General features: G+C 57.5%; 1 protein-coding gene across 3 annotated transcripts; it reads left to right on the plus strand.

The window, feature by feature from the left end:
* Positions 1-486: 486 nt before the first annotated feature.
* On the plus strand, positions 487-12,700 carry ZYX (zyxin). Of its 3 annotated transcripts, none has more exons than XM_030825958.1 (10): positions 487-2,995; positions 3,143-3,365; positions 3,827-4,026; positions 4,172-4,264; positions 4,378-4,911; positions 9,824-9,944; positions 10,102-10,271; positions 10,359-10,537; positions 11,449-11,569; positions 12,161-12,700. In XM_030825958.1, the coding sequence occupies exons 1-10, from the start codon at positions 2,831-2,833 to the stop codon at positions 12,263-12,265; spliced, it is 1,911 nt and encodes a 636-aa protein (XP_030681818.1). In that variant the 5' UTR covers positions 487-2,830; the 3' UTR covers positions 12,266-12,700. The 3 variants fall into 3 exon arrangements, with proteins under 3 accessions (XP_030681818.1, XP_030681820.1, XP_030681821.1); XM_030825960.1 differs by having other exon boundaries at positions 3,146-3,365; XM_030825961.1 differs by lacking the exons at positions 487-2,995; positions 3,827-4,026 and having other exon boundaries at positions 3,305-3,365.

Raw genomic sequence — 12,700 nt, forward strand, 5'->3', positions numbered from 1 at the left:
AAGCTCCGCCTCCCGGGTTCACTCCATTCTCCTGCCTCAGCCTTTCCGAGTAGCTGGGACTACAGGCGCCTGCCACCACGCCCGGCTAATTTTTTTGTATTTTTAGTAGAGACGGGGTTTCACAGTGGTCTCGATCTCCTGACCTCGTGATCCGCCCGCCTCGGCCTCCCAAAGTGCTGGGATTACAAGCGTGAGCCACCGCGCCCGGCTTTTTTTTTTTTTTTTTTTTTTTTTTTTTGAGACAGAGTCTCACTCTGTCGCCCAGGCTGGAGTGCAGTGGCGCAATCTCGGCTCACTGCAACCTCCGCCTCCTGGGTTCAAGCGATTCTCCTGCCTCAGCCTCCCCAGTAGCTGGGACTACAGGCTCCTGCCACCTCACCAGGCTAATTTTTGTATTTTTAGTAGAGACTGGGTTTCACCATGTTCGTCAGGCTGGTCTCAAACTTCCGACCTCAAGTGATCTGCCTGCCTTGGCCTCCCAAAGTGCTGGGATTACAGGCGTGAGCCACTGTGCCCAGCCCATTATCTTCATTTTAAGAGCATTGACTCTGCTGCTCCTCTTGAGACACCTTGGGCAGTGATTCTGTTCTTCTGGGATACTCTGGGTGTTTCTACTTGTATTTAGAATGGCTGGCTTAAAAGTCTTCGTTTGAATATTCTGCATCCTGAATGCTCTTAGTTGTCAGTAAAACTATGCCTGCCTACGCACTCTTCTATTTCTGATTTATAAATAGGTTCAGCTGCCTAACAATTACACATACTCTATTTTGCACACGCACTTAAGGAGACATTTAGAGGGTAGATGGCTTTTATTCCTAAGAAGTTATCTGGAAATCATCTTAACTGTCTTTTTTTCCCCAAAGGAGCCATATTTTGAAGGATTTGTGATGAGACTTTTGGTCTGTGAAGCCCAAGACACAATCTCCAACATGCACAAAAAATCCAGTATCAAATTTCTAACAGGTCTTCAGAGACAGGCCCAGGGCTGGCTTGAGCGTGTCAGAGAGGTGTGCACTGCGTACTTCCCATCATACATGGCCACAACATGCCTGTGGCTGTGAGAAATACTGGTGGTGGCAAAGACAATGAGATGCCAGAGAAAAAGATCAGTGGGGTTTGCAAAAGTGATTAAGATGTCATCCTAGGCATAATTAAGGACTTAATAAGGTTGAAGGAAAGAGAGGACATTGCATATACCGAGGCCCCTGAGAGATCTGCCTGGCAACCCGGAAAGGGACATATGGGGGAAAACGCCTTAGTGTAACCGGGTCAGAATTTTCATTCTGGGCAGAACTGGAATTTGAATAATAATACTGAGTCACATAGAGCATACAGCTATGACATCTCATTTATTTCTCCATATAATGCAATAAAGTAGATGGATTAACCGTGACTTTTACAGATGGAGCAGGGGAGAATGAAGAGGCGTAAGTTTGGGCATCAGGCTGGATCTTCACACTCTGACCTCACTCTGCTCTATCCTGCCCAGTGTTGCTTCACCTGATATCAGGGGTGCAAGGCAACCAGATCTGACACCAGTTTCAGTTTAGATCCTGCCTTTACCTGGGTGTGACCCGGGTCCATCTCTTCAGCTCGGCCTCTGCTTTCACTTCATAAACTTTTGGGGTTAGTCCTCGGATGATCTCTAAAACATGGCCCAGGTGCTCCTTGCCAGTGGAGTGTAGCAGGATTTGGAGGGACAGGACACTCAGTGTGCACAAGAGGAAGGCCTCAGGAGGCAGTAAAAGCTGACGAGAGAAAATGAAGCGCCCTAGGGGTGCATATTGGACTAGCGGGCGAAAGGCCATGACTCCTTAGTTTGAAGATAGTGAGTGGGAAAGAACTGGGGCCGAGATTGGGTAAGTTTCCCAGTGCAATTAAAAAAAAAAAAAAGAACTAGAAGAATTACCCCGGTCCGGCTTCTTTCGTGTAGCCTGGGGCTGAGTCGCAGGCTGAGAAATCCGGTCGGGCCAGTAGGGGGCTCCACTAAGCGCAGTCTCAGAATGCCCAAGAGCCCCACCGTCGCCCGGGGTCTCCTAGAGGAGTGGGTCGTGGTGGGCGCTGAAGAGCCGTAAAAGACGAGCAGCCCGCGTCCGCGTCCGTCCTCCCGGGTCTCCAGTCCGCAGGCGGCCGCCGCCTCGGCCCCGCTCTCCCACCTCCATTCCCGGCCCCGCGGGCCCGAACAGTCCCTCTCGCAACCGATCTGCTGGCTGGGGCGCGGGGGATGCGAATTCCTAGAAGCCTTAAGAGGCTGCCCAGCGTTGGAAGTTCGTATCCCCGAGAATGCTGGAGGTTCCGGCTCACACACTCCCTCCGGGCACAGTCAGCTGGGGGGTGCTGGGAGGGAGAACGCCCCGCTCCTCATCCCCCATCCCCGTGCACCCTGGAGCCCAGCTCCATACGTTCGGCCACCCCAGGCGGACTCGGAAGTGGCCGGGTAGCAGGTGTTGGCGGGACCGGGTAACGGCAGGCCCTAGAGGAGGTCGCTGGGCCGGGCCGGAGGCGCACAGTGGCTGCGTGGCTACCTCGGCGGCACCCGCCCCACCTCCGCCGGCTAAGCCCGGAGGGGGACGGTGAGTCAGATCTCGGGCACCCGCTGGTCGGGCGGGGAGGGGGAGGCAGGTCAGGAAATGACATCAGAGGCCTGTGCTCAGGGAGCAGGGGTCTGAGCCGGGCTGGGGCGGCGGGGGCGGCAGTGAGTGGGGTGGGGGCGGGCGGACCTCGGCGGAGCCTCCGGCCTGAGGCAGGATCAGGGCCCCTTCCTGGGGGAGTTTCCTGCCTGGTCCGCCCTTCCCCGCTCTCCCCGCCCCCTCTCCGGGCCGCTCCTTGTATGGTCTGGGCGCCGCTCTCTCCCCGCCCCCTCTCTTCTCCCTCCCTCCTCCTTCCGTGTGTCCCTCCCCGTCCGGCTGGAGGCTGCTCCGGACCGGGACGCAGAGTCCGCGGACCCGGCGCCGAGGCGGCCACCCGAGACGCGGCGCGCACGCTCCGGCCCGCGGTGAGGCGCGGGGAGCTGCAGGGCGGCCCCAGGGGGAGGGGGCGCGGGGCGCCGGGAGGGGGCGAGTGGGGGTCGCCAAGGGGAGCTGGGACCGCCCGGGGCTCCTGAGCCCGGCTCCGCGCTGCGTAACCCGGCGACCCACCCCAGCAGCCCGGCCCGGCCATGGCGGCCCCCCGTCCGTCTCCCGCGATCTCCGTTTCGGTCTCGGCTCCGGCTTTTTACGCCCCGCAGAAGAAGTTCGGCCCTGTGGTGGCCCCAAAGCCCAAAGTGAATCCCTTCCGGCCCGGGGACAGCGAGCCTCTCCCGGCACCCGGGGCCCAGCGCGCACAGATGGGCCGGGTGGGCGAGATTCCCCCGCCGCCCCCGGAAGGTATGCGGCGGGGCTTGGGGAATGGACCCCGGCAGGCGCCGGGGTGGGGGGTATAGTGGTTTCGGGAATTTGGGGATGTCTGGAAAGGTTGTTGCCGAGGGGGCTGGGCGCAGCCACCCTGTCCCGAGCAGATGTTCTTACCTCATCGTGGAGCTCGTGGCTGGGAGCCAGGGCTCCTGGGACCGTTCCAAGTCCCCCGCCTGGGGGTGGGAGGCGGGAATGTGGGGCACGAATCTTCCCCTCCGGGTCCGTTTTCCGAAGTGTAACGGGAGCTGCACCACTCCTCGGCAGTGCCCCCGACCTTTCCTGACCTGGTACTCCCAGGGCGCCCTGCGCCCCTCCTTTGCTTCCCCACACGCTCTGGGACCCCTGAGAGAGTTCTTGGGTTAGGGGTTAGAGCGGTAAACCGAGGGTGAGGGGTAGAGGGACCCCGGCCGACGTCTTTCTCCCTCCTACCCCAGACTTTCCCCTGCCTCCGCCTCCCCTTGCTGGAGATGGTGACGATGCGGAGGGCGCTCTGGGAGGTGCCTTCCCGCCGCCCCCTCCCCCGATCGAGGAATCATTTCCCCCCGCGCCTCTGGAGGAGGAGATCTTCCCTTCCCCACCGCCTCCTCTGGAGGAGGAGGGAGGGCCTGAGGCCCCCATACCGCCCCCACCACAGGTATGGAGGCCTGGGAGGGGCGGCTGCACTGGACACCCCCAAGGAGAGGAGAAGAGGGCCCTTTCTTCTTACCTTCCCTGCACCTCTGCCTTGGGGGTTGGGGGATAGAGGCATGGAATAGGTGCTCTGATCTCTGATCCTCTAGCCCAGGGAGAAGGTGAGCAGTATTGATTTGGAGATCGACTCTCTGTCCTCACTGCTGGATGACATGACGAAGAATGATCCTTTCAAAGCCCGGGTAAGGGACCGGAGAGTAGGAAAAGCAGGGCCCAGGGCCAGAGACTGGGGATAGAGCTAAGGAGGATGGTGTCCTCCTGACTGCATCTCTCTTTCCTCTCCCACCCCTTGCAGGTGTCATCTGGATATGTGCCCCCACCAGTGGCCACTCCATTCAGTTCCAAGTCCAGTACTAAGCCTGCAGCCGGGGGCACAGCACCCCTGCCTCCTTGGAAGTCCCCTTCCAGCTCCCAGCCTCTACCCCAGGTTCCGGCTCCGGCTCCGGCTCAGGCTCAGAGCCAGACACAGTTCCATGTTCAGCCCCAGCCCCAGCCCAAGCCTCAGGTCCAACTCCATGTCCAGTCCCAGCCCCAGCCTGTGTCTTTGGCTAACACCCAGCCCCGAGGGCCCCCAGCCTCATCTCCGGCTCCAGCCCCTAAGTTTTCTCCAGTGACTCCTAAGTTTACTCCTGTGGCTTCCAAGTTCAGTCCTGGAGCCCCAGGTGGATTCGGGTCACAGCCAAATCAAAAACTGGGGGACCCCGAAGCTCTTTCCGCTGGCACAGGCTCTCCTCAGCCTCCCAGCTTCACCTATGCTCAGCAGAGGGAGAAGCCCCGAGTGCAGGAGAAGCAGCACCCCGTGCCCCCACCGGCTCAGAACCAAGACCAGGTGAGGGATGGTGATAGGACAAGGCTTGGGACCAGGGCACTGGGGGCGGGGCTGAGTCCGGAGCCAGAGCATAAGCATAAGGTGATTGGAGAGTCAGGGTGGACACGGGGGCGGCAGGCGGGGGGTGGCGGCGGGATAGGAATTTTCATCCTCTGGGGTTAGCCTGGTGGAACAATGGTACGAAAATGCTCCTCTGGAGGAGAGGCCTGGCTGGGTGTGGGGCTGGCTGGGGCCTGGCTGGGACGGCGCGGACAGCACGGGGCTCTGAATTAGGAGGATCTGGTGGACCTTTCCTTGTGCCTTTACCCCAGAAAATTAAAGGGAGGGATGAGATCACCAGTTCCACCTTGGTTTTTCCCATTCTTGGGTCTTGAGTTAATTTCCCTGTTCCTCTGAGCACTCTTTCTGCCTGAGGGCTTGGAGATAAGAGACAGCCCCAGTAAACACTGGTTGAGCCAGCAGCCACCACGTGCCAGGCACTGTGCTCTGTGCCCAGGAGGGTGGGACATGGGAGGGAAGAGATCTCTGCAAGAAGCTCAGCCTTCAGGTGTCAGATGGACCTGGAATGGAATTCTTGGCTCAGCTTCTCCCAAGTCCTTAGACTGGGCAAGTTAGGTGAACCCTGAGCCTCAGTTTCTCAATCTTTAACATTCTCTCCTCCATACAGTGGTTGTGAAGATTAAGTGAGCTAATACCTAGAGAGTGTTGGGTTCTGTATCTAGCACAGGAACGCTCAAAATAGAAAAGCTATAATTACAAAATGGTTCTTGCCTTCTAGTTCAGGAAATAAGATGGTCCAATTTCTGGTGACGAAGATGACCCTGATGGTCATCTAGTCCAAGCTTCCATGGAGTCCACTGATAGTGTTGATGTCTACCTACACTCAGACACAGCATAGGAAGAAATGCCAAGGGCCAATGAGCTTTGCAGAATCCTGTGAGTCACAGGCACTCAGACCTGGGAGTCAACGCGGGGCCTGGCAAATTAGGAAAGGCTTCGAAGTATGGGCAGGACGTAAGAATCCAGAGAGGAGAGGGATGTTTGGAGAACAGAAAGTGGAAGGTTCCTGCAGGAAAATGACAGAGCTATACTTGGAGAGGCAAGCGGGGCTGGAGGGCGTAGGAGGTGGAGTGGCTCACCCAAGGAGCTCTTGAGCACTGGAGAGGCATTCATGATTTTTGAGTAGGTGTGGGGTGGGTCAGGAGGGCTGGTGAAAGCAGTGTTTTTGGAAGCTTTCTGGAAAGTTTCACTAGCAGAGATGTGTATTCGAGGGAGATCAGTGATGGGTGTGAGTTCACTCTTGGGCAATAGTAATATTAGCTGCAATGAAAAATTAAGCCCCGCATGTGAGAGCTGTGTGCTAGAGCTGTTGGAAAGGCACAGCCTCAGGACTTAGCAAGGATGAGCAATTGGAAGACAAGGGTGAGGGGAAGAGGAAAAAAAAAGTCTCCAGGACGATTTGGAGATGGGGTGTGGGCGGACGACAGGATTGCTGACAAAATAGGGAAGTCCAGAAGGGGAAATGGTTTGGACCGGAAGAGGAGGGGTCCAGCTGTCAATGTTTTGAGCAACAGGTCCCAGGAGGGCTTTCAGCTGGGGCCGTCATTCAGCTAGAAATTCAGGGCCAGGTTTCAGGAGAGGGCCAGAGAGGTCTAGCATGGTAGTGGGGTACAGTGACACTGTGACACCAGAGGGTCAGTGTCGGAGCTGAGGAGCTTCCCAGGGAGTGCAGACAGCGGGGACCAGGAGGTGCAGGAAGAAGAGTCAGGAGGAGAGTCAGGGTGCACTTAGAGAAGAGAGCTGAGCTCCTCAGCGGGGTGTTGGAGGGAGTGAGGGCTCAAGGCTAGAGATTAGACTGTTGGGAAGTCGTCAATGGTCTTGGGATGGCCTCTTTGTGCCCTGTGGTGGGAACACAATGTGAGGAGTTGAGGAGAGTGGGTGGTGAGAAGTGGGGCTGCTGGTGTAGCCTGGTCTTAAAGGACTAAGGGAAGGATTGTGTGTCAGTGGTGTGAGTGTGGTGTGTGTGTGTGTGTGTGTATACATAGGTGGATATATGAGGGGCGTGTGTGTGTGTGTGTTAATGTGTGGGTGTGGGTATGGTGTATGTGTATGTGAGTGTATGTGCATGTGCGAGCATGAATGTATGAGTGGTGTGTGATGTGTGTAGTGTGATTGTGTGAAAGTATGTGTATATGAGTACATGTGTGCATGTGTGAGTGTGAAGGTGTGTGCATGTGTGAGTGGTGTGTCTGTGATGTGTATGGTGTGTGATTGTGGTATATGAGTGAAAGTATGCACAAGCGAATGTGCACATACATACTTTCACACATATACACACAAGTGGCATATGTGTATATATGTGAGTGGTGTGTGTGAGTGTGTGGTGTGGTATATCTTTTTTTTTTGGAGACGGAGTGCAGGCTGTCGCCCATACTCACTACAACCTCGGCCTCCCTGGCTTAAGCGATTCTCCTGTCTCAGCCTCCCAAGTAGCTGGGATTACAGGCACGTGCCACCACACCTGGCTTTAAGTTTTGTATTTTTTAGTAGAGATGGGGTTTCACCATGTTGGCTAGGCTGGTCTCGAACTCCTGACCTCAAGTGATCTGCCTGCCTCAGCCTCCCAAAGTGTTGGGATTACAGGCGTGAGCCACTGTGCCTGGCCTGGTGTGGTATTATCTGAATGTGAGTGGTGTGTGTGTGTGGTATGGTATCTGTGTGAGTGTGTGTGTGTGGTGTGGTATATGTGTGAGTGTGAGTGGTGTATGTGTGTGGTCTGGTATGTGTGTGTGCATGTGAGTGGTATGTGGGTATGTGTGAGGGTGTGTGTGTTTGAGTCTGTGGTGTAGCGTATGTGGTTTTTGCAAGTTAGGGGAGAAGGGCTCAGGTACGTGTGTAACCCGGGGAAGCAGGTGATGGAGGGTGAGTGTCGTGGGAGAGCAGGAGCAGGCTGCTTGGGTCCCTGGAGGAGATCTTGGTGATGTTTCCTCCCCCAGAGGCATCCCAGACAGCAAGGACAGAGTGGTTGCAGCGTGGATAGGAAGGACGATGAGGGAGCTTAAGCTGGCTGGCTTCCATGTCCTCAGCCATGTGGGAGGTGAGGTCACGGTGCAAGCAAGGGGACGAAGCAGGTGGGGGCTCAGGAGATGGAGAGGTCTGGAACAGCTGCTGTGGGGAAGGCCGGGCTGGAGGTTGCGAGGGTGCTGCAGTGTTGTGAGCTCACTCTGCAGTGTTCAGCGATCTCTCCACTGCTTTCTGCAGCTTGGAAGCAGAAACAGGAAGCGGGTGGTGGTGTGACTTGGGGTTGGAGACTGGGCCGGATAGCTGCGGGTGACTATAGGCGCCCGGAGGGACAGTGAACCTTGTAGGAGTTAGATGGTCATGGGACCAGGCTGGGGCATGGTGGGCAAAGTCCAGGGGTGGGTTGCGGGCGGGGGAACTAAGGCTTTTCTGGGTTCACATAGTAGGTGTGGATAGGGAAGAGAAGAGGCAGATAATGGCTGGCAAGAGACTTGGAGGTAAATCTGAGGTCAAGGATGTCCCATGATGGACGATGACTGAGATGGATGGAAGTTTGGTTTGAAGCGGTGGCATTGGTGCAGGCTGGCAGAGGGGACAGTTCTGGATAGAGTGTCCTGATGAACGGGGATACCCATGGGAGGTGATGGAGATGAGGATTCTGGGCTTCTGAAGGAGGAGGCAGGCATTTCGAATGGCACTGGAGAGCAAGGACTGACTGAGCGCCTTCACTCTGTCCCCAAGATGCCAGGAAGGGAAGATTGGAGGAGACAAAGTTGAAGTGAGTGTTCCAGGGAACGAGTCAGTTAAGAGACGGTAGGATCTTAAGGGAAGATGGGTAAGATCTGGAGAGTTGGACTTACATGGACGCATGCTTCACTGGGCAGAAAGGACGCAACTCTGGGTACAGATGGGGGTCGGGGTGAGGAACAGTGAAGCCAGGGCTGAGGGGAGAGGGGCTATGGGAGGACGTAGCAGGGGGGCTTTGGAGGTTCCAGGTGTTATGGGAATGAAGGCGTCTGCAGGTAGCACACTCAGTGATGGGGCCACGGTCCTGGGTAGGCCTTTCCAGCCGTAGAAAAGACCCACCCAGTGCACTTGCTCCTGTGGGCATGTCTCCTGGCAGTGCTGATGCAGGTCAGACAGCCCTTCCCCGAGTTCTCAGGGTTACCTCTCAGGGTTACTGGCAGCGCTGTCCTTAACATCCACCCCCCACCCCAGTACCCAGGATCCCCTAAGTGGGAAGGTTGGGCTGGCCTAGGGGGTTGCCTTTGGACCTTCTCTGAGGCTGCTGGGGAGGGACCTGAGTGAGGTAGTTCAGAAGCCCCTCACTTGAGGGACAGGGTCTCTGTGTGGGGGTGGGGCTGGGTTCTTGCAGACAGCTCAGTGGGTTTAACCTGCACTTCCTGCCTGTGTTGTATCCTCACGCTGACAGGGGCTGCTCTGCAGCAGGCAGGCCGGGTAGGTGTGTGTGCGCGTGTGTGCACACCGTTGCGTGCCCCTGTCCCATGGGGGCGATGTCCGAGCATGCTCTGTGGAGTTGATGCGTGGCCCTGGAGTGTCCGGTGCTTCAGTGACCCGAGCTGCTGTGTGCGTGGCCTCCGTCCTCCCAGTCATTCTGGCCTGTCTGTGACTGCTCAGGGGGTTCGGGCAAAGCGGGTGGAAATGTCTTGCTGTATGAGATCCAGGCTTAGGTCCCCTTCCCATGTTATTTGTGTGGTGCTGGGGATGGTGGGGGTAGGGGGACGAGGGAGAAGCTTTAAGGGTCAACCCTGAGCATCTGGGACACGAGCTGGGAGCTAAGTCCTCATTGGAAGAAGCCGGGTAGGCTGGCCTGGGAGGGTTCTTGGAGGCAGCAGCCCTCTAGAGTGTGAGGAAAGTGTTGGGATTGCAGGTGCGCTCCTCTGGGGCCCCAGGTCCCCTGACTCTGAAGGAGGTGGAAGAGCTGGAGCAGCTGACCCAGCAGCTAATGCAGGACATGGAGCATCCTCAGAGGCAGAACGTGGCCGTCAACGGTGAGCCCACCCCACCGGGACACCACCACCCCGCCCCGACATCACGGTGGGGGCCAGGGCTGTGGCTCCACTCCCTAATTCCTTATCCGAGCCAGCTGATCCCTCGCAGCCCTACATACTTCCTTCTATTTACTGCTGTCTTCTCCGGCCTTCCCAGAACTCTGCGGCCGATGCCATCAACCCCTGGCCCGGGCGCAGCCAGCCGTCCGTGCTCTGGGGCAGCTGTTCCACATCGCCTGCTTCACCTGCCACCAGTGCGCGCAGCAGCTCCAGGGCCAGCAGTTCTACAGCCTGGAGGGGGCGCCGTACTGCGAGGGCTGCTACACTGTGAGTCGGGCTGTGCTGGGCAGTCGGGCCTGGAAGCTTGCTGTGGGGTGCTGGTTCCCTGCCAACCTCCTCCTGCTGCCTCCTCAGGACACCCTGGAGAAGTGCAACACCTGCGGGGAGCCCATCACCGACCGCATGCTGAGGGCCACGGGCAAGGCCTATCACCCGCACTGCTTCACCTGCGTGGTCTGCGCCCGCCCCCTGGAGGGCACCTCCTTCATCGTGGACCAGGCCAACCGGCCCCACTGTGTCCCCGACTACCACAAGTGAGGACCTGCCACCTGCCTTCTGGGTTCCTGCCGTGCTTGGTCTGGTAGCCCAGCTGCTTGCTACCCTAGCCTCAGGACAGCCCCAAACCCCTGGTGTTGTTTTCTGGTCCCATGTCCTGTCTGTAGACAGCAGGGACCAAGTCATCTGGATGTAGCTGTCCAGGGGCTGTAGGCCCGGGCATCGAGTCCCGCTGCTGGCTGGTCCCTCCCTCGCCCTTGATCACTGAAACTTATTGTGGGTGGATGTCAGCATTTCGTGAAGTGTGCTGGGGTGACTTCATCTCACACACAGGCTGGGTTCTAAAAGTTCTTTTGGAGATCAGCTGTTCAGATTTCTGGTTTCTCCCCAGAAATAGTGTTTAGAAGGTGGCTACTTTCTCAGGCTGACCCGCAGAACCTCAGTGCAACTGTGGGAACAGTGCAGAATCTGACCCCCACCTCTGACAGAGTGTTTGGGTAAACACTTTAAGGATTCCATCTGGGGTGGCCACAACTTCACATCCCTCCACAGTGACAGGCAGTCAGGGCAGTGGCAACGTGCACGGGGGTGGGAGGATTGGGGGAAGGTGAGGGTCAGGGACCCAGGATGGGATGGGAGGGGTACGTCAGGGCTGGCTTTCTGCAGGAGCTACAGTGTGAATGGGACGGTAAGGGTCAAGTGGGAGAGAACACCGTGGCAGGTGTGTGGGAGGCTCCCTTGCTTTGGGAGAGTGACTGGTGAGGCAGGAAATTCCTTTTGATGAGGGCCAGTCATGGTGGCTCAGTCTTAGGCCCTTCTGGTGAGCTTCCTCCACCTAGAGATGCAGGGCAGAGAAGTCTGCTCCCTTGCTGCACAACCTGGTTTATGCGTGCACACACCAGGGATGAAAGCCCTGGCTAACTCTGCTGGCCCTTTCTGCCCCTTCCAGGCAGTACGCCCCGAGGTGCTCCGTCTGCTCTGAGCCCATCATGCCTGAGCCTGGCCGAGATGAGACCGTGCGAGTGGTCGCCCTGGACAAGAACTTCCACATGAAGTGTTACAAGTGTGAGGTCAGCCATCCCTCTGGACTCCTTGGGCAGGTTCCGACCAGGAGGTTGTGGGAGATGCTGCTTACTAATTGGGTGGTGGAAAGCACCAGCATTCAGGAAACAGGGCTGTGATTGTGAGGGTGGCTCATGGTGGCACCCCATCTGCCCTGCCTGAATGCTTCCTGCCACTGCAGGAAATGGGGCTGTGGGGCTTCTGAGGTCACTTTGAGTCATGGATAAGCCAAGAAAGGGGACAAGCCAATAGGAGGGAAGGGCATGGTGTTTTACTGTGGTAGGGGATGGGGATACAGGAGCTGAGAGGTCTTCGAATGGAGGTGAGCCAACCTCTATTTTATTAGGGTGGTGGTGGGCAGGGGAGCAAGCACCTTGGAAGCAGCTCTACCACTGCTTGCCCTCTTGCAGGAAGGTCCTAGTGGGTGACTGGAAGTAGGATAGGGATGGGAAGTTGGGTGTGGCTGGAAAATGCGATGACACCAGCTCTGAGCTATGAAGCATCTTTCTAATTCCAAGATGGAGCTGCATGGGGTGGGGTAGGGTGGAGCAGAGCAGGGGCCTTCCGGTCCAGTGCCCCTCACCCTTCCTTCTTCCCAGGACTGCGGGAAGCCCCTGTCGATTGAGGCAGATGACAATGGCTGCTTCCCCCTGGATGGTCATGTGCTGTGTCGGAAGTGCCACACTGCTAGAGCCCAGACCTGAGTGAGGACAGGCCCTCTTCAGACCGCAGTCCGTGCCCCATTGTGGACCACCCACACTGAGACCACCTGCCCCACCTCAGTTATTGTTTTGATGTCTAGCCCCTCCCATTCCCAACCCCTCCCTAGCATCCCAGGTGCCCTGACCCAGGACCCAACATGGTCTAGGGATGCAGGGTCCCCGCCCTGGGGTCTAGTCCTCACCCATCCTGCAGGGATTGCCCACCGTCCTCCAGACACCCCACCTGAGGGGGGCACCAGGTTTAGTGCTGCTGCTTTCACTGCTGCACCCGCGCCCTCGGCCGGCCCCCTGAGCAGCCTTTGTACTCTGCTTGCGGAGGGCTGGGAGACGCCCTGACCCTCCAGGACATTCCCACCCTCCCCCATGCTGCCAGGTTGTAGCTATAGCTACAAATAAAAGAAACCTTGTTTTCCAGAA

Source organism: Nomascus leucogenys, chromosome 13, assembly GCF_006542625.1.
Source record: "Nomascus leucogenys isolate Asia chromosome 13, Asia_NLE_v1, whole genome shotgun sequence".
Classification (NCBI taxonomy): Eukaryota; Metazoa; Chordata; class Mammalia; order Primates; family Hylobatidae; genus Nomascus; species Nomascus leucogenys.

Coding starts and splice junctions, on each gene's coding strand:
- ZYX (XM_030825958.1), top strand. CDS start 2,831: ATGGTCTGGGCGCCGCTCTCTCCCCGCCCCCTCTCTTCTCCCTCCCTC. Junction 4,912..9,823: donor CGGCTCAGAACCAAGACCAG/GTGAGGGATGGT, acceptor TTGGGATTGCAG/GTGCGCTCCTCTGGGGCCCC. Junction 9,945..10,101: donor GCAGAACGTGGCCGTCAACG/GTGAGCCCACCC, acceptor CGGCCTTCCCAG/AACTCTGCGGCCGATGCCAT.